This window comes from Cetorhinus maximus, chromosome 7, assembly GCF_964194155.1.
Source record: "Cetorhinus maximus chromosome 7, sCetMax3.hap1.1, whole genome shotgun sequence".
NCBI classification, from domain to species: Eukaryota; Metazoa; Chordata; class Chondrichthyes; order Lamniformes; family Cetorhinidae; genus Cetorhinus; species Cetorhinus maximus.
The window spans coordinates 50,305,966-50,332,185 of NC_135885.1; the positions used below are offsets into that span (position 1 = coordinate 50,305,966).

The 26,220-nt window shown below is 39.9% G+C and overlaps 2 protein-coding genes across 4 annotated transcripts in view; one reads left to right on the plus strand and one right to left on the minus strand.

Annotated features, from left to right (window-relative positions):
• pspc1 (paraspeckle component 1) overlaps window positions 1–18,921 on the plus strand; it is a 109,454-nt gene extending 90,533 nt beyond the window's left edge. For all 3 annotated transcript variants that reach the window (XR_013577104.1, XR_013577105.1, XR_013577106.1), the window contains 2 exons: window positions 3,297–3,397; window positions 18,609–18,921. The gene's annotated coding sequence lies outside the window, so the exon portion shown is untranslated. The remainder of the gene's footprint in view (window positions 1–3,296; window positions 3,398–18,608) is intronic.
• The window catches only part of mphosph8 (M-phase phosphoprotein 8), a 67,822-nt gene continuing 47,101 nt past the window's right edge, over window positions 5,500–26,220 (minus strand). Inside the window, exons 10-14 of the mRNA XM_078545471.1 lie at window positions 25,006–25,160; window positions 22,931–23,085; window positions 17,653–17,783; window positions 10,624–10,707; window positions 5,500–6,418 (exon numbers count right to left, since the gene is read on the minus strand). Coding sequence (XP_078401597.1) covers window positions 6,377–6,418; window positions 10,624–10,707; window positions 17,653–17,783; window positions 22,931–23,085; window positions 25,006–25,160 — 567 coding nt within the window. The 3' untranslated portion in view covers window positions 5,500–6,376. The remainder of the gene's footprint in view (window positions 6,419–10,623; window positions 10,708–17,652; window positions 17,784–22,930; window positions 23,086–25,005; window positions 25,161–26,220) is intronic.

Here is a 26,220-nt window from a genome sequence, read left to right on the forward strand (position 1 = left end):
ACTTTCTAGCATCATACGTTCTGCTCTGTGACTTAACAGAGTGTTGAGTAGAACCTTTTGCTAGAATCTTACCAGCTTACACAAGCAGTGAGGTTCCTCTGTGGTTGTCACAGATCTTTATCCTTTTCCTTTTATACAAGTGAACAATCGCCCTTGAACTCCTGAGGAATGGTTTGTTGATCTCACATTCTATGATATAATTGTGCGAGTTTGATGGCTAGCTGGGGTCCCCAGAATTGTAAATTTCTCCTGGGATCCCATCTGATCCTGGAGCTTTCCTTAGGGTAGGGATCTGATGGCTTTGTCAACCTCCAGAACAGAAGCTTTGCTGTCCATATTTTCACATTTGGTACTGTCTGGAAGTTTGGTTATAACTACCGCTTTTATGATGGATGGACAGTTAAGCACATCTCTAAAATGCTCAGTCCTGTGCTCTTTAATAACTCTCCTCTCCATCAGGAGAGATGCCCTGTTAGTACTGAGAACAGGTGAGTAGCCACGTGAGAAAAGACCATACACCGCCTACTAGGCTGCATAGAAATTTCTCAAGTTGTGCAGATCAGCATAGATTTAACCCGCCATGCATCTTGTATCCTGCGCATCTTCTGTCACAGGTTCCTTTTGCTCTCCTGGACTGGATGCATCTTTGTTTCCCAGCCATGTTCCAGATGCTGCATTTTTTTCCTGTAGCAGTTCTTTAATTTGATCATTTTCATCGAACCAATCTTGGTTTCTTTTCTGTGTTCCCAGGACATAATTGGCAGCTTCCAGAACTGTTGATTTGGAGTTTGACTATGTCATTTCAACATCATTTGGGTTTTCTTCAGAAGACAGCTGTTCCTCAAGTCTGAGCTTGAATTGTTTGTACTCTGCGGATGTCAGTTTCTGCACATCTGCCTTTCTTGAGGTCTAGTGCATACTGGTCTCCTTTTCGGCGAGATAGTAAATTTCATCTTGGAGTGTAGCACGCTGCGGTCTGTAGAGCACCCCGCTCCTCATAAACCTGGTGATCATCATATCCTTTGTTGCTCTGCCAGGTGGTGATAAAATCAATCTGGTGTTTAGGTCTTGGGTGCATTCAAGTGTTTTTGTACTTTGCCTTCTGTCTAGAGATAATGTTGGTGATTGACATATTCCAGTGGGTGCAAAGTCTCTGGCAAAGCATGCCATTGCTGATCGTAATATAATCAGACAAAGAAAACATGGTTTTACTAAGGGGAAAGTTTTTTGAGGATGTAACTACTGGTATAGATAAAGGGGAATCTGTAGATGTAGTATACTTGGATTTCCAAAAGGCTTTTGGTGCCAGACAAAAGGTTAATAGATAAGATAAGGACTTGTGGAGTTGAGGGTGATACATTAGCATGGAAAGAAGACTGGTTAACTGATGGGAAGCAGCAAGTAGGGATAAACGGAGTATTTTCAAGTTGGCAGGCTGACTCTAGTGAAGTACCACAACGATCAGTACTGGCTTCAACTATTTACAGTCTACATTAATGACTTAGACAAAGAGACAGAGACCAATATTTGCTGACTATACAAAGCTAGCTGAGAATGTAAGCTGTGAGGACACAGGCTGCGAAGAGATATAGACAGATTAAGTGAGTGGACAACAAGGTGGCAAATGGAGTATAACCTGGGGAAGTGTAATTATTTACTTCAGTAGTAAGAGTAAAAATTTTTAAAAGGCGTAAAACTTGTTAATGTTGATGTTCAGAGGCACTTGAATGTACTTGCACAAAGAACACAAAGTTAGCATGCAGGTGCAACAAACAATTAAGGCGGCAAATGACATGTTATTGTAAGGGTATTGGAGTACAAGGATTACTAAGTCTTGCTACAATTGTACAGGGCTTTGGTGAGACCACACCTAGAATACTGTGTACAGTTTTGGTCACCATATTTAAGGAAGGACATACTTGCATTGGAGGTGTACAGCAAAGGTTCACTAGATTGGTTTCTGGGATGAGAGGGGTGTCCCATGATGAGATGCTGAGTAAATTGGGCTGAGACATTCTGGAGTTTAGAAGTATAAGAGGTGATTTAATCGAAAAATATCAATTTCTGGGTGGGGCGTCTTTGATAGAGTAGACATTGAGCGGTTATTTCTCTTGCCTGGGGAATCTAGAACACGGCGTTTAGGACTGAGATGATGAGAAATTTTTTCACTCAAAGGGTTGTGAATCTTTGGAATTTTCTACCCCAGAGGGTTATGAATGCTATCATTGAAAATATTTAAGGCTGAGATTGACAGACTTTTGGTGTGTCACGGAATCCAAGGGATTTGGGGAGCAGGCAGGAAAGTGGAGTTAAGGTCAATGGCCAGCCATGATTGTATTGAATAGCAGAGCAGGCATGAGGGGCCATATGATCTACTACTCCAATGGTCGCACATATGGCAAGAACATATGTTAAAATTTTCTTAAAGTCTGTAACTTTTTAAAAAGAATTAATAATTAGCTTGTTCCATTAATGTGCTGTTGATTCATACAGAATCAATGTGAAGATATTGATACATACAGAGGTTCCAGTTTCAATTTTTGTCTGTGCTCAGTAATGATTAGTTAGGATGTCTCGAACTATAAAATTTAAAAAGCAACCAGGATTCTTTCTTTCCACTACCTTGAGCATCAGAAAATGTACATTTGTGAATATTAGATGAAAACATTATTGGGCTCAGTTGTGATGCTTCCTACATTTGAAACAGCATGCAAACAATAACCACTTGTACTGGAAGGCTCCATTTTTAGGAGAGGAGGAACATGAGTGGTCAAATGAATAGGATATGCAAAATTTGGAGTTGAGGCTACAATCAGAGTTTAGAAGAATAAGAGGCGATCTTATTGAAACACAGGATTCTGAGGAGGCTTGACAGGGGAGATGCTGGGAGAATACTTCCTCTCGTGAGGGAAATCTAGAATTAGGGGCATATGTTTAATGAGGGATCCCCCATTTACGACAGAGCAGAGATGAGGAGGAATTTCTTCTGAGGGTGTTGGTCTTTTGAATTCTTTTCCCAGAGCCCAGAAGGTTGGGTCATTGAATATATTCAAGGGAGATTTTTTTGGTCAACAAGGGAGTTGAGGGTTATGGGGGACAGACAGGAAAGTGGTAAGATCTTGCCTGATCTGATTGTGGCCTCCCATATGTATTTGAGATTGTCTTTTTGTAATTTAATCTATACTTTTTGTAAATGTAACATTTTTACAATATTTAAACAAGCACCAAGTAGCCTTTCAATAGTTTTTGTTAATCATGCTTTTTTTTTTACTCCGTCTCTATCTTTCCATGTCTAGGTAATTTCATTTTAATGAGGGAAGGATGACATTTTCAAATACTCAAATCCTCTCCATTGATGACCTCTGAGTTTTTAATGCAACATAAGCTGGCACATTTGGTAAGTGTTTGGAGTTTCAGAATGACGGTACGAGGTAAAGTAGCAAACATCTGTTTAAAGGTGTTTAAGCACTCCTGTATATTTTTAATGAGGAAGAACTTTGTATTTATATAGCACCATTGTAAATTTAGGGCGCATTTTAAATTTAAGATTGAGCGACTAACAATGCTAAACTTTTGTCCCAGAGTGTCCCCGATTTGCCCATTTACCTGCCTGACCATTCCACTCACTCCCTCCCTCCCTCAGGGTTCAGGAGAGGAAGCAGTGAGTTGGAGGCTTGGGCAGTCACAGTGGGCCTGCACAAGCTAAGTATAAAGAGTAAGCATAGCTATTGCATTTACAAATTTAGGAATGTACAGTATTTCTACTTTAAGGGTATGTAATGTTTTGCTTTTGACTGGAAAGGTCCTAGAGAGAAAGTAACTATAACTTTTTACACTGGTTCTAATGGGAAAATATGATTTACTTAAGTTGCAACTTTGTGAAACAACTAACTATGCACTTTTGTTACTGTTACAACAATGTTTAAGATTGTTTGGGATCACATCTTTAAATTTAGGGTAAAATAAAGGGGGCCAATCTGTTTAAGTCTGGCCATCGTCAAGCCTGGATGGTTTGATTGTTGGAGATTGCACCTTACAAGTAAAACAGTCTGGGCCCACTTCAAAGTGTTTGTGCTTAGTCAAGGACAGCAGTAAAACTGCCTTTTTAGTTGTGAGATGAGAGTTGGGGCCTTGAGGACTGCTAATCAGCATCTCTAACTGGATAGATGGCCCATGTGATTCACATTGTCATGGAAATGGAGGGGGGAAGGATTTCCAAGATATCCCTGAAAATTTAGTCTGCCAGGATCCAGGGGAGGGAGAGAAAGCAACTTGAGGCCAAAAGTCTGGAATGTGGGTGGAAGCTCACACTTGCATTGTAAAGAACAAATTTATGGAGAGTTAAAACAAGGCTAGAAAATCTGCTTAGCTTGTGCTAGAGCAAATCTAGGGAAATTCACACAAAGACAGTTCTGAAGTTAAACGCTGCCAGGCTGAGAAAGAAAAGTACAGAAATAAACTCTTGGCTCCTGAGTAATTTGACATTCTGGGAGAATTGAATTACTACTCAACCCGGGGGGTGTGGGGGGGACTGTGTAACGTATACCTAAGTGCTTGTCATTTGTTACAAATCCTTTTGAGCTATAAACTGGAAGTTCAAATTTAAATGTTATCGGTCTCGGTATAACAAGATTGCTACTTTTTTATTTCAAATTAATGATTTGGACATTAATGTTTTGATGTAAATCAGTTTCTTTTCCCAGTAGATATTGATTATGAAAGCTATGCATATGCAGTGATGAGATTTATAATAAAACTTTCCCCAAAAATTGCTCCCAAGTGTGTTTCTTAAAATAAAAGTTGCAATGAATAAGATGCTGCTTCCATGTGCTGTGAAAAAATTAAGTCTTCAGAAACTTGTTTTACTCATGCAGGGAATTCATGTGTGGGTGGATGAAAAACAACTTTCGTTTACCAGGGAATTATCACTTTAGAGCACTCTAGCATTCATTACCATATGACCTGCTGAAACTAGTGATATTTTCATGTAGTAATATAGCCAAAGGGGCAAAGTGTTGAGTGGCAATGGTCCTTTAGTATTTTTGAAATTTACTGAAGGAACACAAGATGTCTTGGTAAAACACTGGTTCCTAGTAAGGTTTAGGTTGATAATCATTGCCATTTTCCCTTTTCTTTTAAGAGATGTGGGATTTTGTATTCAACAGATTAATACCAAAATTCATTCTTAAACATTAGAAATTATATTTTACATAAAATTTACAAAAGATCAATAAAGAATTTAGGTTTTACATGGGATAGAACAAAACTTTCACAACAATCACATTCCTCAAGTCAGCATTTTTGGTAGTATTTGCTATAGTTTAGGCACATATTGGTAGTTCACATACAGCATAACTAGCAAGAGAACAGCAAGGCACATTCTGGAGTTGTGTGTATGTAGTGTAAAAATGTTCATTTTAAAGCATGCAATATATATTTTACAGTCATTACTGTACCATACCAGTGCTTGCCCTTTAAATAAAACAAAAAACTAAGAACCATTGTAACAGCTTTTATCAAAGGCCATTCTAACAATGCCAACATGGATTTACAACACTTGTTTGTAAAGAACAGAAATAAAATGAATAAATGATTCCTAACTGAATTCAACAGAACATGTCACACGAGATGAAAAACGTGTTGTCAGATTCACTTGTTAAGGCCTATGTATTGACTTTTAAAAGGAATGCCAAAATATTTAAAGTTTAAAATGCAGTTCTGTACCATGATACACTATACAGATTCATAAATACAAAAAAATCATAAGAAATACTAAAACTAGTAAAGGTGGAACCACCAGTGAACAAATGTGCTATGGTAAAGTGATAGTTTATGGGCTCACATTGGTGTTTCTACTGTACTTCAGAGTAACAGTGAAGCTTTCAAAGCAGATCAATCTATTCATCCTCCATCTCACAATGGCAAGTGACATGAGCCAAGTAAAATAATAAACCAATCTCAAACCAGCTTCAGTACCTAGTTAAAGAGGTGCAGTAGCCTGATAGAGAAAAAAGGTATCAATTTGTTCGTATGTACCTTTCATAAATATTCAATCTGGAGCATATTTCTACTCCATTCCACATTGTGGAAAGTCTGTATATACAGTCAGGATTTACATAGGCAAATGACACTGCACCAGCTATCGCTTCACAACATTGACTGTTACCTACAAAAAGACAACTTTAAAAACAATACAGTAACTAGTTTGTAAAACTTTCAATAGCAATATATTTTCTGAAGATGTTTATAACAATTTTCAGGCAGAGGCATTTCGGCATAAAGTCCCAACTATCCAGGAGGAGCTGTAGGTGAAAATGCTCACATCTGTCCATAATTATTAACCCACAGGTAGAAAAACTGCATTGTGGGCATATATTCACTGGAGTTGGACTCTATATGCACAAATAAGCAGCTTTACCTGAAACAAAAGCAGTATTCCATTAGACATTAGTATTCCAACACATTTCAGCATACTTTTTCAAGCATATTTTAATGGTCTAAAGTATTAAAAACAAATAAATGACAGAGTAATGTTCCAAGCTTAACTGGTGAGTTAGACAACCTCATGGGGTTGCTACAAATAGCCTGTGAACTGAATTTAGAAAGCACAATTGGCATTCCTGACCCTAGTGGGTTTTGAGCAAGGACACTATTGGAAATAATTGTAATTCCAGCTATGGTCAAATACTTCATTCATTTTGTCGACAAGGTTAAGAATGCTCACTTCAAATGAAGCACTATGAGTTTGATGGGACTTGTAAAACCATACCCTAGCATGAACCAGTAGCTTTAGAATAAATGATCTAATGTTTAATTATTTAATCAAGGTACATACAGCACATCAGTTTAAAATTATGAACAGCTACATTAAACTCAAACATTTAATAACAACTCCAAAGAATAGCAAACAGGTCCCAACACACAATCCAGTATGACTCTTAATGTGGAGCAGCAGGGAAATTTACTGTCCACAAAACAATCCTCTAAGTGAAAAGGCAGATTAGTCACCATTTTATTTTAAGAAAAAGTCAGAGTGAAGGGAAGGAAAAAGTATACTACTAATGTTGAAATTATTAACTTTATATACCCACACGTACCCAGAAAAGGATTTTTAAAAACCAAGTCAACCAACTGCCATTTCTGGGCTTCTTCCTTTCAGGTTGCTCAATGATATTACTGACACAAACAGCCACTTCCAATGCAGCAACAATTCATTTAACAGCTGCACATCAGACAAGTGAGAGGCAATCCAAAGCCACCTGCCCCTAATAAAAAAATGTTACTGGCTTGGTAAACTACACTTTATCACTGGCATTGATTCTTAAGTCAGGCATGTGCAAATCAAAACAGCAAGGGTTCTGTGCCTGATCATTACCCATGTGACCCTTGTCCCTCCATTGGGTACTTTGTCAGATTCCTCCTTAGTAAACATTGATAGAAAATATAAGAAGTGGAGATAATAGAGGCAATGGATAGGGTGAAAATTATGGGGAGGTGGTACTAGAAAGGCTGGCCACACAATGGTCACCTGGCCTGGATGTCTTACATCTCAGTTCACTGAAGGAAATGGGATGGAGATAGTGGAAGGGCTTACCATGATCTTCCCTAAATGGGGAGAGGTGCCAGAGCATTGGGGATTGGCAAATATATCTTTAGTCAAGAAAGGATATAAGGACAGTCCTTGTAACTACAGGCCAGTTAGTTTAACATCAATAGCAGATAAGGTTTTAGAAACAATAATCAGGGAATAAAAATCAACAGGCACTTGGAGAGTTAATTAAAGTAGTAACAGAAGGTTAATGAAAGGAATGCAATGGATGTTCATATGGATTTTTTAAAAATGTGTTCGGCAAACTGCCAATCAAAAGGCTGTATTTGTTGCCAATGCCATGCATGCTCAGTTCTAGTGTTTAACTTCATTACGTCATTGCAAGCAACAGAGTAAGGGAGTCAGTGTCTGTTTAGCGTATACCAATCAAGAAATCATTTCAATGCATCAACTCCTTGCACGTCTTGTCATTTTACTTGTAAAAATTGCCTTCCGCTCAACCAAAACTCACTGCCTAAGATCATAGTCTGACTGAGACCCTGCCCCAGAAATCCACCACCTCCTCACTCAAGTGACAAGAGCTCCGGCCAATCCACTTCCTCATTCCCTGGAAATGCACCTGCCTTACTGCATCCTAACTTAAAATTACTTAATTCAAGTCATCAACAATTCAAAATGTTGGACCAATTTACATTGCTAATTCACATTACCCAAAAATTCACATTTTAGTGGCAAAATATGGTAGCTTTGGCAGGCTGGGTGCAGCAGAATTATGTAATTCATTTTTTTGCGCACGCGCAGACCATTGCACATATGCAGACAGGTATCTAGTGGCCATCTTATATTAGCAGGAGACACTGTTACAAAAGTATAATAATTTTCATATTATTCTGGTTTATTGTAAAGTAGGTTTACAGGTGTGAGTGCAGTTGGTTCTGTGTGACTTAATTACCTTGGAGTCAGGTAGACTGCAAGCTTGAAATTATCAAAAGAAGTTAGGTATAGAAATGTACTTGAAATGCCTTAAGTTTTAACATGCAAGGTGTGAAGGGAATTTGCATTTTTAGATAAGTTAAGGTATTGTTTGGATTTCAAAGGGGACGTTAGGATGTTTACAACTAGCCAAATAAGCAAGACTAAGCAGTGTGTTTATTTTTCCCCAAAGGTTACTGATAATATTGACAACATAAAAGATTTCTATATTAAAAGGTAAAGTTCCAAAGACATATTGAACAATAGAATTTACGTATTAAAGAGAGAGAAACACATCAAGGAGAAGGAAGGCTATGTTGAAGGGGGGGCCATGTAAGATCTAACTGGAGTGTGAGAAACAATCTTCGGGGAGCCTCCAGCCATTTGTGCATAAGTCTGCAGTGTCCAGTAACTAAAGTTGGAGACAAGCTTTTAGAATTCTACTGTCTAGTGGGTACTTTGGTAACTTGCTGGCTTGTTTTATTTTAATTTAAAATCTATTGTGGACTGTTGCCTGAAAGGGGGTGTATAATTGGGAGTTCAGTTAATTAGGAATTTTAGGATTTGTTATAGCCCCTATAGTAATTGTAGTTTAATATATGTGCTTGTAATCTTTTTTGTTAATAAACATTTTAATTTAATTTTTAAAATCTCTAAAGGTCTTAGTGGACTCATTGCTTCTGAGTTCAGTGCACACATCTCATAATAAATACAAATTGAAAACCATTCTGATAGCATGGCCAAGTTTCCCTTGCGGATTTGGTCTGCCTGGCACATGTCATCTGTATCATCATAACACTTAATAAAATTGAGGATCATGCAATAGGAGGGTCAGAAGCCCATTTTTCATCCAATTGAGCAAAGGAGAGTCGTGGTAAAGAGTTATTTTTCAGACTGGTATTCAGTGATGTTCCCCAAGGGTCAGTGCTAGGATCACTTTTTTTGCCAGGTTTACAAAAAAACTTGACTCTTTGAATACAGGGTAGAATTTCAAAATTTGCTAATGAAACCAAAGGACTGGCAACCAGCGAGGATGAAACCAAATTTTGCTATTGAAACATGACAGGCTATCTGAATGGGCAGGCAAGTGGCAGATGTAATTTAATATATATGGCTTCTTGGTCTTCATAAATAGAGGCACTGTGCGCAAAAGTAGGGAAGTTTTGCTGAACCTTTAGAGCTCTCGTTAGGTCCCAACTGGAGTACTTCGTCCAGTTCTGATCACCACACTGTAGGAAGGATGCAAGGGTCCTTGAGAGGGTGCGGAAGAGAATGGTTCTAGGGCTGGGGGATTTTAGTTACAAGGTTAGATTGGAAAAGCTGGGCTTATTCTCCTTAAAACAAAAAAAAAGAGCTTGTGGGGAGATTTGATAGAACTGTACAAGAGGATATGTTTGGATAAGGTTGACTAGAAAAAATTGTTCTCGTTAGCTGATAGTACAAGGACTAGGGGACACAGATTTACAGCTGTGGGCAAGAAATGCAGGGGGAATGTGAGGAAGAACCTTTTTATGCAGTGAGTAGTAATGAGCTGCCCAAGGTGGGGAAGAAGTGGAAACAATGATTTAAGAAACTGAATGGGCACTTGAAGGAAATAAATCTGCAGGACTATGGGCATTGAACAGGGGTGAGGCGCTGACTGGATTGCTCTGTGGAGAACCAGCATGGACTCGATGACCAAATAGCCTCCTCCTGTGCTGTAAATGACTCCATATATAGACATGAGGATGACAATATTGGGCTCAACAACTGAATTACCAATACAACATCTACATCAATGCTTGAAGGCCATCCAATTGGCAGAGGTTACCACCAGCCACTGAGCCAAACTAGTCACTATTTTTAGAAATAGTGGAAGGAAAATGGGTCATCCCCTTCTGCAAGTTCAAATTGCAACATCACAACAGGCAAGTTAAATTAATAAGTACTTCTAGTTTATATTAAGAGTTAAAAAAAGCCTTGTGCCAGGAATAAACTAATTCTCATTAATCACAATTACAGACCAGCAGTGGAGTTTAATCTGGATCAAAGGATTTCACTATTTAAAAATGTTATGTCTTAATATTCCAGAGTTTCACTCCAATATATCAAAATATGCCTACCTTGGCAGTAGGTGCTTCAGCAAGTCTAATAAATAATTTATTAGTGCCAGGCACTGGACTGAAGGAATAAATAAAATGACTATCCTGGAAAACAAAAACAAAAATTAAATTGGTCAAACTAGATTTCAACATTATTAAAAAGCTGATAAAAGGATTTTTTCAGCATTATTTAGATTGTAATCAAGTAGCATACATACTCATTAGACTATTTAAAGTTACATAAGCAGAACAATCTATCACAGCCACCAACAGTAACGAAATGCTGCCTTTCTAATACATCAAGATCCAAAAAGGCATGTAAGTGAAATGAAACTGAAGACACCACTTAGTCCTTTTTGCCATGGATGTGCAGTGTCTCCACATTATCAGCCCCCATCACAGACAGCCTGCTCGCCATCCACTTCTTGCTTGAACAGCAGCCCAGCCAGCACCAATTCACCACCATCCTCCTCTGCTTGGCTGAACATGTTCTTACATCAAAATATTTCTCCTTTAAGTCCTCTCACTTTCTCCAAATAAAAGGCCATGGTCCTGGCCACACTTGCCTTTTTGTGGGATAAGTGGAAGATTCCTTGTTCCAGTCCTACATGAGTCCTCTCCCTCACCACTTTTCTCCCGGTACATAGATGGCCATCAGTTCTCACCCCCAAGTAGAAAATCTAATCAACTTTGCTTCAGATTTCCACATCTCCCTTGCCTTCTCTTTCTCATCTCTCTATTGCCATTGCTGGGGACAGATGGTTAACCAACATATAAACCTAGTGGTGAATTCTACAACTACTCAATGTCTCCTCTAAGCCAAGCACCTTCCTTAGCAACCCAAAAATCCCCATGCACAAGTCGACACCTTTAACTTACTGCGCAAAGCATTTTATTGGGATTTCTTTCAACTTAGTATACTGTATTTGCTGTTCACAATGCTGTTTCCTCTATAATGAGATGACCAAATGCAAAAGGTGTGAAGTTAATTTAATAGACATCAGTAGGGAAGTTTGAGCATGAATCTAATTTGGATATATTAGCTGGGATTGTAAACTCTCTGCTGTTAAGATATATTTGTAAAATTGCTAGCCTTCGCTGTACATCTTTGAATAGGTGCAATCGTAGTCATTCAAACTGTGTGGAACCTCAGTGACAGGACCAACCTACCTGCACCACTGAGGATATGGAGCAAAAAAAATCTAAGGCTTCTCTTTTGTAAAATAGTAGCAATGCCAGATGTACTAAACTATTAAGCTTTCTCCTGCTCAGATACTGATTTTCTTTGATCCTTACAAGACAGGAAACAAATAACTGTAGCTTATACTGTTCTCTTCAAAAGAGAGAGTATTCCTGGTCTAATTTGAGAGATAGCAGAAAAATAATGTAACAATTTCTTCACCCAAATTAAATTAGGAAATGGCCTGACAAAAGTACTGGATCAATCCTAAAGACAATTGGGATTAAACGCCAAGTCAATTGTGACTGAGCCGCTGTGACCATAAGCTAATTCTAAAAGTATAGCTTTCCACAAGACAAATTCATAGAGAAGATTCATATAGAAACTGGAATAGAGAGCACATGAATTTATGGCAAAAGGTCCAACTTCTAATCTTGCTCGAACAGAGGTCCAAATAGTCCTCATCCATCACCTCCCTCCTCCACCTGGCTAAACTTGTTTGCTCATTGAACAACTTCTCCTTTAACTTGTCTCATTTCCTCCAAATAAAAGGTGTTGCTTTGGGTACCCAACATGGGCCCTAGTTATGCCCATCCTTTTGTGCGGTATGTGGAACATTCCCTGCTCTAGTCCTACTCAGGCCCCCTCCCCCAACTCTTTTTTCAGTACATCGATTACTAGTGCCGCTTCCTGCACTTGCCTGGAACTAGACCAATGCCAGGAATGGGCGAGTTGTCTTATGAGGAAAGGATGGATAGGTTAGGCTTGTATCCACTGGAGTTTAGAAGAGTAAGAGGCAACTTAATTGAAACCTTTAAGATCCTGAGGGATGTTGACAGGGTGGATATGGAGAGGATGTTTCCTCTTGTGGGAGAATCTAGAATTAGGGGTTGCTCATTTAAGACAGATGAGGAGAATTGTTTTCTCAGAGGGTCGAGTGTCTTTGGAACTCTCTTCCTCAAAAGGTGATAGAAGCAATCTTTGAATATTTTTAAGACAGAGCTAGATAAAGGAGTTGAAAGTTATTGGGGGTAAGCAGGAATGTGGGGTTGAGGTTACAATCAGATCAGCCCTGGTCTTATTGAATGGCAGAGCAGGCTCAATGGACCGAGTGGCCTACTCCTGTTCCTAATTCATATGTTCTTATGGAAAAATTCAATTTTGCTTTTCTCACCTTCATAGGGTCTATCTCCAACACTTCTTTTCCTTGACTTTTGTCTCCATTTCTGGGTTTAGGCTGATTATTAATATTCATTATAAACTCACCAACTCCCACAGCTACCTCGACTACAATTCCTCACATCCTGCTTCTTGTAAGGACTCTATTCCATTCTTAGTTTCGCCATCTCATCTGTTCTAATAATGCTACCTTAGCAACAGTGCTTCCAACAGGCCTTCCTTTTTCCTCAACCAAGGATGTGGCCCCCCCCACCCTCAGTTGGCAGGGCCCTCAACATGTCTGAACCCTTTCTCTCACTTTTCCCCTCCATCCCAGAATCACAATAGAATTCCTCGTCCTCAATTCCCAGCCTCCACATTCAAAGGATCATTCTCTGCCATTTCCACCACCCCCAGTGTGATGCCACCGCCAAACACATCTTCCCCTCCCGTCAGTATTCTGAAGGGACCATTCTCTTGTGACTCCCTGCTCCACAGCTCTTATCACCTCCAACACCTTGTCCCCTTCCCATGCAATTGCAGGGGGTCTAACACCTGCCTGTTTACTTCCTCTCTCCTAACTGCCCAAGCCGCAAACACTCCTTCCAGGTGAAGCAGTGATTTACTTGCACTACTTTCAATTTAGTCTACTGTATTCGCTGCTCACAATGCAGTCTCCTCTACATCGAGACCACCAAGCATAGACTTGAAGACCACATTGTGGAACACCTCCATTCAGTCCACGTACATGACACTAACCTGATTGCTTGCCATTTTAATTCACATTTGTCCTTGGCCTGCTGCAATTCTTTCTTTCATGGGATATTGCTGGCAAGGCCAGCATTTGTTACCCATCCCTAATTGCTCTTGAAATGACTTTGCTAGGTTAGTTCAGAGGGCAGTTAAGAGTCAACCACATTGCTGTGGGTCTAGGGTCACATGTAGGCTAGACCAGGTAAGGATGAAAGATTTCCTTCCCTAAAGGACATGAATGAACCAGATGGGTCTTTACGACAATCGATGATAGCCTCTGTAATGGTGACCATGAAACTGTACTCCAGGTTTATTAACTGAATTCAAATTGAACCTATTTCCCCAGAGCATTAGGCTGGGTCTCTGGATTACTAGTCCAGTGACATTACCACAATGCCACCATCTCCCCTTGTTCCAGTGAAACCCAACCCAAGCTGAAGGAACAATGCCTCATCTTCCGATTAGGCACTTGAGTTCAACAACTTCAGACTGTGAACTCTGCCCTTGATTATTTTTTTGCCGAGTGCCAGTCTGTATCTTTTTTTACTGTCTTTGCTTTCAAATAGAGCTGTACTTTATCCTGCCATTGACACTTACTCTGGACCAATGCTTTGTTTCTTTACTACAACCATTACCACTCCTTTTGTCTTTTGTTCCATGACATTCGTCATTTAATCTCTTCTGCCCTCTAACCTATCTGTAATCTTCCCTTTTTCAGCAGCATAAAACCCATTACATTTATACCTCTCTTCACTTCTGAAGAGGAGTCAAAGTGGACTCAAAAGTTAACTCTTTCTCTCTCCACACTGCCAGCACTGAGTTTTTCCAGCATCTGCAGTATTTTGCTTTTATACAACTGCTAACCAGTTTGCACAAAGCAGGATACCAAGTAGGTCAGGAAAGACTAACTGGTTACAACATAAACTTAAATAGAACCAGGCATTAAATCAATGTTGAAAAGATCCCAAGAATACTGAAGGAGCATTGCAGAGTATGAAGGAGATCACATAAGATGGACTAACCAATGTAGTGGATTACCACTGCACAAACCATCCATTTGTATTATAGGTTTAAATGCATACTCTGCAATGTGATGAAACTGAAACGTTTACCTTAATCTGTGGTTGGAGGTCAGGAACTCTGCAGCTGTACAGGGCCTTGGTGAGACCACACCTGGAGTATTGCATGCAGTTTTGGTCTCCTTACCCAAGAAAGAATATACTTGCCATAGAGTGCAACGAAGATTCACTAGACTGATTCCTGGGATGGCAGGATTATTGTATGAGGAGAGATTGGGCTGACTAAGCCTGTATTCACTGGATGGACAGACTGGATGCAGGGATGACATTTCCTCTGGCTGGGGTGTCTAGAACAAGGAGTCACAGTCTCAGGATACGGGGCAGACCATTTAGGACTGAGGTGAGGAGGAATTTCTTCACTCAGAGGTTGGTGAACCTGTGGAATTCTCTACCACAGAAGGCTGTGGAGGCCAAGTCACTGAATATATTTGAGGAGGAAGTGGATAGATTTCTAGACGAAAGGTATTAAGGGGTATGAGGTGAGCTGGAATATGGCATTGAGATAGAGGATCAGTCATAATCACATTGACTAGTGAAGCAGGCTCGAAGGGCCAAATGACCTACTCCAATTTTCTGTGTCTCCTGTGCACACGCCAGCAAGTGGCTGCACAGTTCGGGTTTTTCACATCTTCAGCCTGAGGACCAGCCCTGCACACAAGGAAGAACAAACAGTGCGAAACTGCAGGTCAAGTGACCTGAACCGGAGCGCCATTACCAAGGAAAGGGTCACAAGGAGCAGGACATGGGGAGGGGAACAGGGAGAGGACCCAGAAGAAAGTCCCAGGCACAGTCAAAGACAGGGATCAGAAAGAGGTCCCAGAAGTCAAGTTAAAAGAAAGGAACAATAGTCCCCAAGTTAGAGAGCTGCAAAGAGCAGATTTGAAGTGAAACAGGCTTGAGAGATGTCCTGAAGATCCAAGGAGGCAGCTGAAGGTTGGTGACTGTGCTGCAGGCCGCCGTGACAAAGATACTCTTTTGAAGCAGTGGTGTTCTACTTGGCATGGCCGAGGATCTGAAATTGTGCTCGGAAGGTGAAGTTTGAGTGTACTTCAAGATCCAGATTAAAAAGAATCTCGAAACCCTGGAGGTGGATGCTTGTTTAAGCTGTCTGAGTAGGAGCGACGTTTGAAGAGAATTCCAAGGCAAGTTCTTCAAATGTGGAGATTGGAAACCTTCATGAGAAAGACAAAGTTTCAGTGAGACTGATTGGTCACGATCTGACAAACGTCTGGGTGGGTTGTTGAGAAATCCATGGAACCTGCTTTGGTCGCACCTGTCACTTACTTTGGAGTGTGGTGTGTCTGACCACAGCTCGGCTGTTAATTCACTTATACCTCATACTCACCCTTAATATTAGGGCAATATTGTAAATTGTTTCTGAATTTGTGTCTGTGAAGATTTTGCTAGAGTAAAGGAATAGTGTGATTTGAATCATTTTCTTGTGTTGGCATTGAGCTCTTTACAACCTATTTGCCTGGTGTAATACAGTTTATTTTTCTTGTTTAATGAGTGTTATATTCTGTTGTTAAAATTTCGTAGTAGTCTCCTGTGAATTTGTTCAGTAACTTTCCTCCACAGTTTCTTAAAGTTAGGATGTATCAAGCCAGGTTTCACTCTGGGAACTGACTTGTCCAGTATTATCAACTGGGATCGTAACAGCAAGAACCAAAGAACTGATATCCACCACTGGAAACAGGAAATCTGATCAACTATCATTAAATAGTTGATTCGATACCACCAAATTGAGAAAATCCTTGGTGAAATAGCGAGTTCCTGTCTCCACTCATTGTCTTGATTTCTCAGAACCATGACCTGCAAAACCTTTAAAGTTTACCGGTATAACTCACTATCTACTTATATCTTTTCAGCCATTCATGTGATCAGTAGCAGAGGAAACATACAAATTTTCATGCTCAGGAAAAGGGCTATCCAGTCTCCAAATTAATTTGGCTTCTGTCAAGTAGAAATCAGAGTGCCTATGGCTTTTGAGAAACATGAACAGCTTTCACCTCCAGAGTCCATGTACTGTGATCCAAATGTCCTACAGTTGGCTTGACCATCTACCATTCTAATCAATTAGGTTGCTTTCTTGCTCCAAGTCAAGATATCACCCCCGCATCCTACCCAGATGCATGTCTGCTAGTCAAGCGTGCCTGAAAGGATTATCTCTACTATACAGTATTCTTTTGAATCCACCCAGCAAAATGAAGGGAAATGGCCTGGTTGAACCTAAATAACTTCCACAGACAGGTCATTGGCTGAGCAGATACAGCTGAAGTGGTCACACAAAATCTACAAAGATGTCATCAGACCCAAAATTCTGAAATAACTTTTCCCTCTGGAATAAGAACATAGGACTTAGGAGCAGGAGTAGAAGTAGACAATTCAGCCCTACCGACCCTGCTAACCAATCAGCATTCTTTTCTCCTGTAGTATAAATTGTTGCGATCATGTGAAATTTGGCACGCATGTTTGTCTTGATAAGTGCAAGCTTTGGCAACACGTCTCTCTTCTCAGCAATATTCAAATTTTGTAGTACTAAGAAACACAGACCAGCTAGGCACAACTCCCTGAAATGTAAAATTTTGATTCATAGCTGAACCATGTGTATAAATACTTATCTGTTTATTGTTGTCTAAGCTTACATCACAGTTTTGGTGGCATACAAGTACTGGGCTTCATATACGACTTATGTGCAACATAACATTTAAAATTCAGACACAGCATAGATTTTCAATTTGCTGCCCAAACATAAAAGTGAAATCAATGGAAATGAAAATTGCATTGCTTTTAAATGCCACTTTCATGCTCGGGCAGCAAGTAGCAAATTTGGTCACAGATTGACAAATTGGGAAAACAATAAAAAGAACAAGTACTTACCAAAAATACAGGAAGCTGAAATTTATCATTTAGAATAACAGCCTGAACGCTGCAGGATCCACAAAGTTTAGCCACTATGTGGTCATGGCTATAAAAGTTTGCATGAAAGATGAAGAGAAGAATCCCAGTTCCTAGGGAAAGAGTGCATCCTGGATTAGTTTAATCTATTGGCATGCAAAACAGATTCTCACTAATACAAATGCAGTCTCAACCGACTTATAGCAGATGTGCCCTCACAAATGGGATTTGCCCCTTCTATGCAATAGCCAGTATAAAGCTGAAGTGAAGACAGAAATACAACACCCCCCCCCCCCCCCCAACATATCAGACAGCATCTGGCAAAGAAACGAACAAAAGCAGTCACATTAATATAGGAACAAGAGTAGACCATTTATAGCCCTTGAGCATGTTCCGTCATTCAATGAGATAATGGTTAATCTACAACCCAAATGCAATTACATGCCTTTGCTCCATATCCTTTCATATGTTTGGTTAACAAAAATCTTATCAATCTCAGGTTTAAAGCTAACAATTAATCTAGCATCAACTGCCTTTTGCAGAACAAAGTTCCAAACTTCAACAAAAAGGGTGGCAGAAATGTTTCCTCATCTCACACCTGGAAAGGTTTCACTCTAATTTATAGTCTAGTCCTAAATGGTCCTCCCTGCAGAAACAATTTCTATCAACCCTTGTGGCACCCCTTAATACCTAGAAAGCTTCAATCAACTCACCTTTTGACCTTCTAAATTCCAGTGAATATAACCCAAGTTTGTGTAATCTCTCCTCATAATTTAACCCTGGAGCCTAAGTATCACCCTGGTAAATTCATGCTTCACTCCCTCCGAGGCCAGTGTATCTTTCCTGTGAGCCTAAAACACCTTGCAGTACTTCAGGTGTGGTCTAACCAGGGCTTTGTACAACTGAAGTATAACTTCTTCCCTTTGTATTCTGTCCAGGACTAGGTGCTGAGGGACGTACTAATGTTTGGGACAGCCACTGCAGAGGCGCAATGGGGAAAGTCACTGTCTAAGACCTTTCAGCCACAGTGCACCGAGGGGCTGCAAACTGTATGGATCCCCTTGGGCTGTATGTCTCACACTGGAACTATACAGCAAATATTATATGTATCACAATTGTGTTGAAGTGCCTCAGAGTGCAACATGATCGATGTAGAGGATTTGAATATTATTGCACTGTGATGGCCATTTTGAAATGTTTTGTAATTTTTTTTAAAGATATTTTATGAATAAATATTTTTGTAAAAAAGTATTCTCGTCCTCTAGATATGCAGGCCAACATTCCATAAGTCTTTTGATTATTTTCTTTACATGTTCACGTTTTAATGATGTATGTACCTGCACCTCTAAGTCTCCACTTTTTCTAGCTCTTCTTCATTTAGAAAGTAATTTTCAGGTACAAAGTTATTGACCCCATTTAATGACATTGAAATCCACTTGTCAACTGTGCTCACTCAGTGTATCAAATACTCAATCTTTATGCTTTCATCTACACCGTTTACCATGCCACCTACTTTTGTGCCATCAAAATAATTCAATGTTCAACAAAAATACATTCTATTGAAAAACAAAAATTCAGTAGGAACCACCTATGTTTTGCACACACAGGAAGTTAAGGATTATGTTAGATTAGAAGAAGCGGTTTATAACGTTGCAATAAACAGTAGCAAGTCTGAGGATTGGATGTGCTTTAGAAACCCAAGGGCCACCAAAGACTGATTAAAATGAAAGGAAAAAATATAATGAGAATAAACTAGCCAGAAATATAGAAACAAATGGCAAGAGCTTTCTTTATATAAAGAAAGAGTAGCTAAGTAATCATTGGTCCCTTAGAAGCAGAGGCAGGAGAAATATCATGGGGGATGAGGAAACGGGAGAGGCATTGAATATTTTATGTCCATTTTCAGAGTAGAAGACAAGTTGCATATCAGAAACAGAGTAACCTAGGGCCTAAAAAGAATGAGGAAATTAAGATAATTAATTCCAGCAGAGAAAACGTATTGTAGAAACTTATGGAACTAAAATCCAACAAATCCCTGGGAACCGATAGCCTACATCTTAGGTTCTGAAAAGAGGTAGTGGATGCACTGGCTAAGATTTTCCAAAATTTCCCAGATTCACCAATGGTCCCAGCAGGTTGGAAGTTGACAAATGTAACAGCACCTTTCAAGAAAGAAGGGAGAGAGAAAACAGGGAACTATCAGGTCAGTTAGCCTAAGATCAGTCATTGGGAAAATGCCAGAACCTATTATTAAGGAAGTCTTAACAATGCACTTAGAAAAGCATAGTATGATTAGAATAAGTCAACATGGTTTTACAAAAGGGAAATCCTGCTTGACAAATGTATTAGAATTTTTTGAGAATGCAACTAGTAGGGTAGATAAAGGGGAACCAGGTTTCCAAAATAAATTCAAGAAGGTGCCACACAAAATGTTAATAGGCAAGATACGGGCTCACAGAGTTGGGAGTAATATATTAGTAGGGATAGAGGATTGGTTAAATGACACAAAACAGAGTGGGCATAAATGAGGCATTTTCAAGCTGCAGGCAGGCTGTGACCAGAAGAGTGCCACAAGAACCAGTGCTGGAGCCTCAGCTATTTACAAACTATATTAAAATAAATAGATGAAGAGACAGAGTAATTTATCCAAGTTTGCTGAGGTTGTTTCCACTAGTCAGAGAATCTAAAACACGGGGACACAGTCACAGGATAAGGGGCTGATCATTTAGAACTGAAATGAGGAGAAATTATTTCACTCAAAGGGTTGCTAATCTTTGGAATTCTCTATCCCAGAGAGTTGTGGATTCTCCATCATTGAATACATTTAAGGCTAGGATACTTAAATCTTTGGTCGCTCAAGGAATCGAGGGATATGGGGAGCAGGCAGGAAAGAGAAGTTGAAGCCCAACTCAGATGAAGAGTCATACGGACTCAAAACGTGAATGGTGGAGCCATATGACCTATTCCTGTTCCTATTTCTTGTGTTATAAGCAAATTGGTTATATAATTAACAAGCAGTGAACAGTTGAAGGTCTAACACAGGTCCTTGTAGGACACCGTTAGTCACATCCTGCCAATTAGAGTACCTGCCCATTATCCCTGCTCTGCCTCCTGCCAAATTCTTAACCCGATCGATAATTTTCCTTCAAAACCATGACCTTCAACTTTAGCTAATGTTCTCTTTATCAAACACCTTCTAGAAATTTATATAAATAACATTACTCTATTGGCTATTGGTCACACCAACTCCATTCTGAACCTGCACCTCTCTACAAGGTGTGACTGAAGGAGAGAGCAATGTGTCCAGATACTACACCTCCTCCTTACGCATCAGGATGTCTCCAACCTGCACTCCAGCTCAGTGATGGAGCAGAAAAGATTCGAAACTGAGACATCTACTGTAGATGTTTTGCTTGGAACAGTCCTGCTGTCCACAAACTCCCACATACTGCAGTCCAGACACACAAACTGCTCTGCCATACTTTAGATTATTTGTATCTGCCTTTAAATTCACTGCAAGTTATCTGTCTTTTTCTACACACTAAACTCTAAAACAATGGAACCATTTTAAATACCTATTTATTAGACTACCTAAACTAGGTACCGTTTGTCCCTGATTTGATCTCAAAAAACTCACCAGCCACTCAATCAGCTCCTTCCCTTCTGACATCACTGAAGGGGCTTCTTTTTAAACGTCTCTCCTTGACATTCACTCCCCCTTACTTCTGGACTTTCCAACTGAGATTCAGAATTTTCAAGTTTTTGGGAGGGTAGTTGGGTGGGGTAGTCGCAAGGTCCAGTGTCTTCGGGATGGGGGGTCAAGAGTTAGAAAGGGTTTTATAACTTTTTCTGGGTAACTATTCTGTTAAGAAAGTCGGAACCATCCGAAGTCTCCGATTTGAATCGTAGTTTTGGATGGCTCCGGTGCAGGGTAGTCACCCGTCGGAAGTTTGAACTTCCCAGGCAATTACCATGCAGTCAGGGAATGGAAGTTCCGGGCCTTGACTTTAAAATAGCATGAAAGTGTCGGGAAGCCAGCAAGGGCTCGCAGCAGTAGGCGTTCTAGAGACTTTTGAAAATTTCCCTTTTGTAAAATTTCACAAAAACATTTTTATCCATTGCAGCAAAGATAATTGAGATAAAAACAAAAAGCTAAAAGCTACTGCGGATGCTGGAAATCCAAAAAAAACTAATCCAAAAATAATTGAGATATGTTCAAAACACTATTCCTGCTTGCAAGCGGTGAATAACTTACTGACAGGTAGTCACAAGCAAATCACTACTCTAACTGCCAGAAATAGTTGCCACATTTAATAGCAAGTATCAAGCAGCATCTTTGTAAACGATGGTAACAAAAATGGTTTGCACCATTTATCTTTCAAACCCATGACCTCTACCACCTAGAAGGGCAAGGGCAGATGCATGGGAGCACCACCAACTGCAAGTTCTCCTCGAAGTCACATACCATCCTGACTTGGAATTCTTTCATCGCTCCTTCACTGTTGCTGGGTCAAAAGCCTGGAGTTCCCTTCCTAACTGCACTGTGGGTGTGCCTACACCACATGGCTGATGATGGCTCAACACTATCTTCTTAAGGGCAATTAGGGATTGACAATAAACGCTGGCCTAGCCAGCAATGCCCACATCCCACGAAAGAAAAAAGGCATGTGAATCAAAGAAATTTATATAAAGTCAAACTGCAGTAATGCCTCATATTGCACTAAAAAGTTTGGTAAATGTGCTTCTAACTCCTTTAAATCTGGATTCCCCTCATTGATTCCAGCCTATTAAATTTGCTCAGTGTGTGCTCCAGTTTGAGGTAATAAAGAGAGAAAGAAAAACCTGGGGGTTCAGAACACAGGAGTTAATGTTTTTGAACACTTGATTTTACTCGAGATTCTCCCACTCTTTTTTTTGTTGATCAGTTGTATCAAAGAGCTCTATGCCTGACTACCCCAGTTCTGAAGGATCAAACCCAAAATGTTGACCCATACATGTAGTTTCGCATTCTCAACATTTTGTATTTTATTTCAGACTTACAAGAGCTTTTTTTCAGGAATGAAAACAGCCATTTTCAGTAAAGAGGCCATGCTTGAAGTCAAAGAGAAACTAAAAGCCAGAATCAAAAAGTGAAATCTCTTACCGATATTTTACTCAAGCCACACAAAGATGCCCCCTAATATTTTTAGAATAGGCCAATGAAGCCTATCATAGCCAGTATTAGGAGATTTTACGTTTATATTGCAGTATACTCACATACCTTCAACTGAACTGTGCTGAGGTTTATAGTTGAAGTCCAAAGCAAAGTCTGGTCCTTCACAAAGTCGGTGACAAGCTACAGGAAACACAGGTTCCAGCAATGACAGACGTGCTTCAAAGTAATCCCTGATTGTTTCATCTGTTACTCTGGATATACTAGGCAGAAAATTAAATTGCACATCCTGTAAGTTCTTAAATCCAAATAAACTAAAAAATTTGCCAGAACAAATTCTGAGTTCTTCAGTCTTTTTCAAACATGGTCATGAAAAATACAAATCAAAGAACACACTATACCTCTTAATAACGGTGTGGATTTATTCCTGTGATCCTTAACATGATTAAATTGATGATCTCAGCCTTACTGACAGAAAATTACCCACAGGAGGGAATGAGGCAAGAAAAAAAAACACTAATGGGAAATGCTGTTGGCATAAATCAAAGCAATTGTGACAAGAGTCCTGATTGTAAATTTCCCAGCTACAGTACTGGGGAAAGGAGAAGTATAGACCATAGCTGGAAATGGTCATATTGCTAAGAAAGTACTGTTTTGTTTTAATTTTCTTCCCTCTTCTCTGCATGCTTCCACAGACCCCAGTGACCCTCAAAGTACAGCCACAACCATTTAAGCATGCATTCACGTGAACACGATCTGCCAGCAAAACATGGCGGCTGGTTATCATGTTAGGATTTCAAGCAGAGTTTTGACAACTTCAGAAATTAAAATTAACTTATTGGTTAAGCATTGCCAGATCTGGAATTTCAGTTCAGATCTTCATTCACCCCTCTTCTTAATGGAAGTGACTTTTCCACGTCATGGTCAGGAAATTAGCCCATGCAGGCAGTCTTTCCATTTCTCTCCTGCTCCCAGACAGATTTTGCTGTCAGTGATCTGCATAGGAATTCTGGGCTTCTCTATTGTTAATATTTCTTAATGATATTGTGGAAAACATTCCTGGCTACCATCAAACTATGGAAGATGAAAGCTTTGCTTCTTATTCATCTATGGAGAGCTGAATGAGGCCGAAGTGAAGAAACTAATCTGGTTAGTTGCACGGCTAGCTGCATTTACAGTAGCTGCGATAGAATTTCAGCAGCTTTTGTCAGATAGAACTAAGTGAAAGCCATTAATCAATAGGTAATTGCACTTAAACAGCTGGAAAACTGCCGGCCCACTGTTTTAAGCAGCGCCTTGGTAACTGATGCGTCATTTGCCAAAATTAGTGCTGTGTGGGATAAATGAGATGGTACAAGTAGTGAGGATTGTATTTGTAAGCCTAGACTGGAGGGTCTGAGCTATGAAATATTGGATAGGTTGGGGTTGTTTTCCTTGGAGCAGTGAAGGTTGAGCGGGGTCCTGATAGAGGTGTATAAGATTATGAGGAGCATAGATAGGGTGGTTAGGAAGGCACTTTTTCCATTAGTAGAAAGGTCAATAACCAGGGGGCATAAATTCAAGGTAAGAGGTAGAAGGCTGAGGGGAGTTGAGGAAATTTTTTTCACCCAGAGGGTTGCGGGAGTCTGGAACTCTGCCATTTAAGAAGTATTTAGATATTCACTTGTATTGCCATAGCCTCCAGGGCTATGGGCCAAGCAATGGAAAATGGGATTAGTGTAGTCAGGTCTTCGTTGACCGGCGCAGACACGATGGGCCGAATGGCCTCCTTCTGTGCTGCAAACATCTATGAGTTTATAGGCGTGTGCTGGCAGGATATTCAGCTGGTTCAAACTCAATTCTAGCAGGGGTCTCTAGATCATGTGCCAGAAACTTCTCTAAACCAGGGTGCCAAAGCCAAAGAGACAAAACTGAGATCAGGAACCATGGGTTGAACCTTGGACCTGCCTATCCCAGATGGTTTGGCTACTCATTAGATAATCAGTTCCCCAGTGACTTAAATACTTAACCAGGGCTCCTAAAAATACAAACATCTAGATATAATCAAAATACCAAGCAGTATAATGCTAAGACTAATATGGATGGATTAAGGTAGAAATCAGACATTTGAGATTGTTGAAAATAAGTCAATTTTAGCCACCTGACATAGCAACTTAATGCAATATTCCTGGTGATGCACTTACGTTTCCACATGATTCTTTAGCAGATCATATACTAGTACGTTATTGCTCTGTTTAGCATAGTATAGAGCATTGTTCTGGTGTTTAGACAGGATGCCACAGTCTGCACCATATTCTAGCAGAAGTCTTACAATATCAGCATTTCCTCTCTTACAAGCCTACAAGAGCAAAACACAAATGTTAAAGGCTCTGATGACTTTTATTCCTTTTTGTTGCAAACTAGCGTGTCTTAAGCTTTTCCTTCCATTCCCACTTGGTCATCTTTTTCCTTGTTTACATGTTGCCCTTGACAATGTTACTTGTAGGTACATAGTTTCCACAAGCATATGGAACGTACCCAAGCTTTCCCCCATCACCTTTGATTTTACAACCACCTATAGAAAAGAATCATAAAATGGTAACAAGCACAGGAGATTGCTATTTTGCACCAGCTGTGTACAAGCTACTCAGCTACTCCCACTCCCCTGCCTTTTCCCCATCTCTCTGCAAATTATTTCTCTGCAGATAATTATGAATTCCCTTCTGAAAGTCATGATTGAATCTGCTTCCACCACACACTCAGACAGAGCATTCCAGGTCCAAATGGTTTTTTAAAAAAAATTCCTCCTGTTGCCTCTGGCAAAAGAAACAGTGTTCTCTGGTTCTTGACCCTTCCACCAATGGGAATAGTTCCTCCCTATTCTATTGCATCAACTGTTACTGAATACTGGGAAAAGCAATGCCATCTTATTTTTTTCCCTACCAAAAATTCCATATGTTTGCCCTGATTACATTAGAACCAGGTTGTAAACAATCTCATCGCTCTGTCTGAACTAGAACCAAGTTTCAAATCCCATATGCGATCAGTCACCAAGATTGTTTACTTCCACAATATCACCTACATTTACCCTTGTTACTTCTACTATTGTTGAAATCTTTGACAATCTATTCGTTGCCTCCAAACTTGACTTTGTGATGACCTCCTAATCTCCGTTAAGAAAAACTTCAATGTCCAAGTTTCACTGCCCTCATCCTGCACATTAGGCCCTTTGCCCATCTTGCCATTAGTTTCCTATCCCACAACGTATTTAATTCAAAATTCTGCTTTACCAATCCCTCCAACCTTACCCATTTCTATCCTCCTCCAGCTCCATGCCCAGTCTGTATTCTTCAGTCCACCAACTATGTCCCCATGCACTCCATGCTATCCTCCGTTCTAAGATTGATAATAATCTTGAG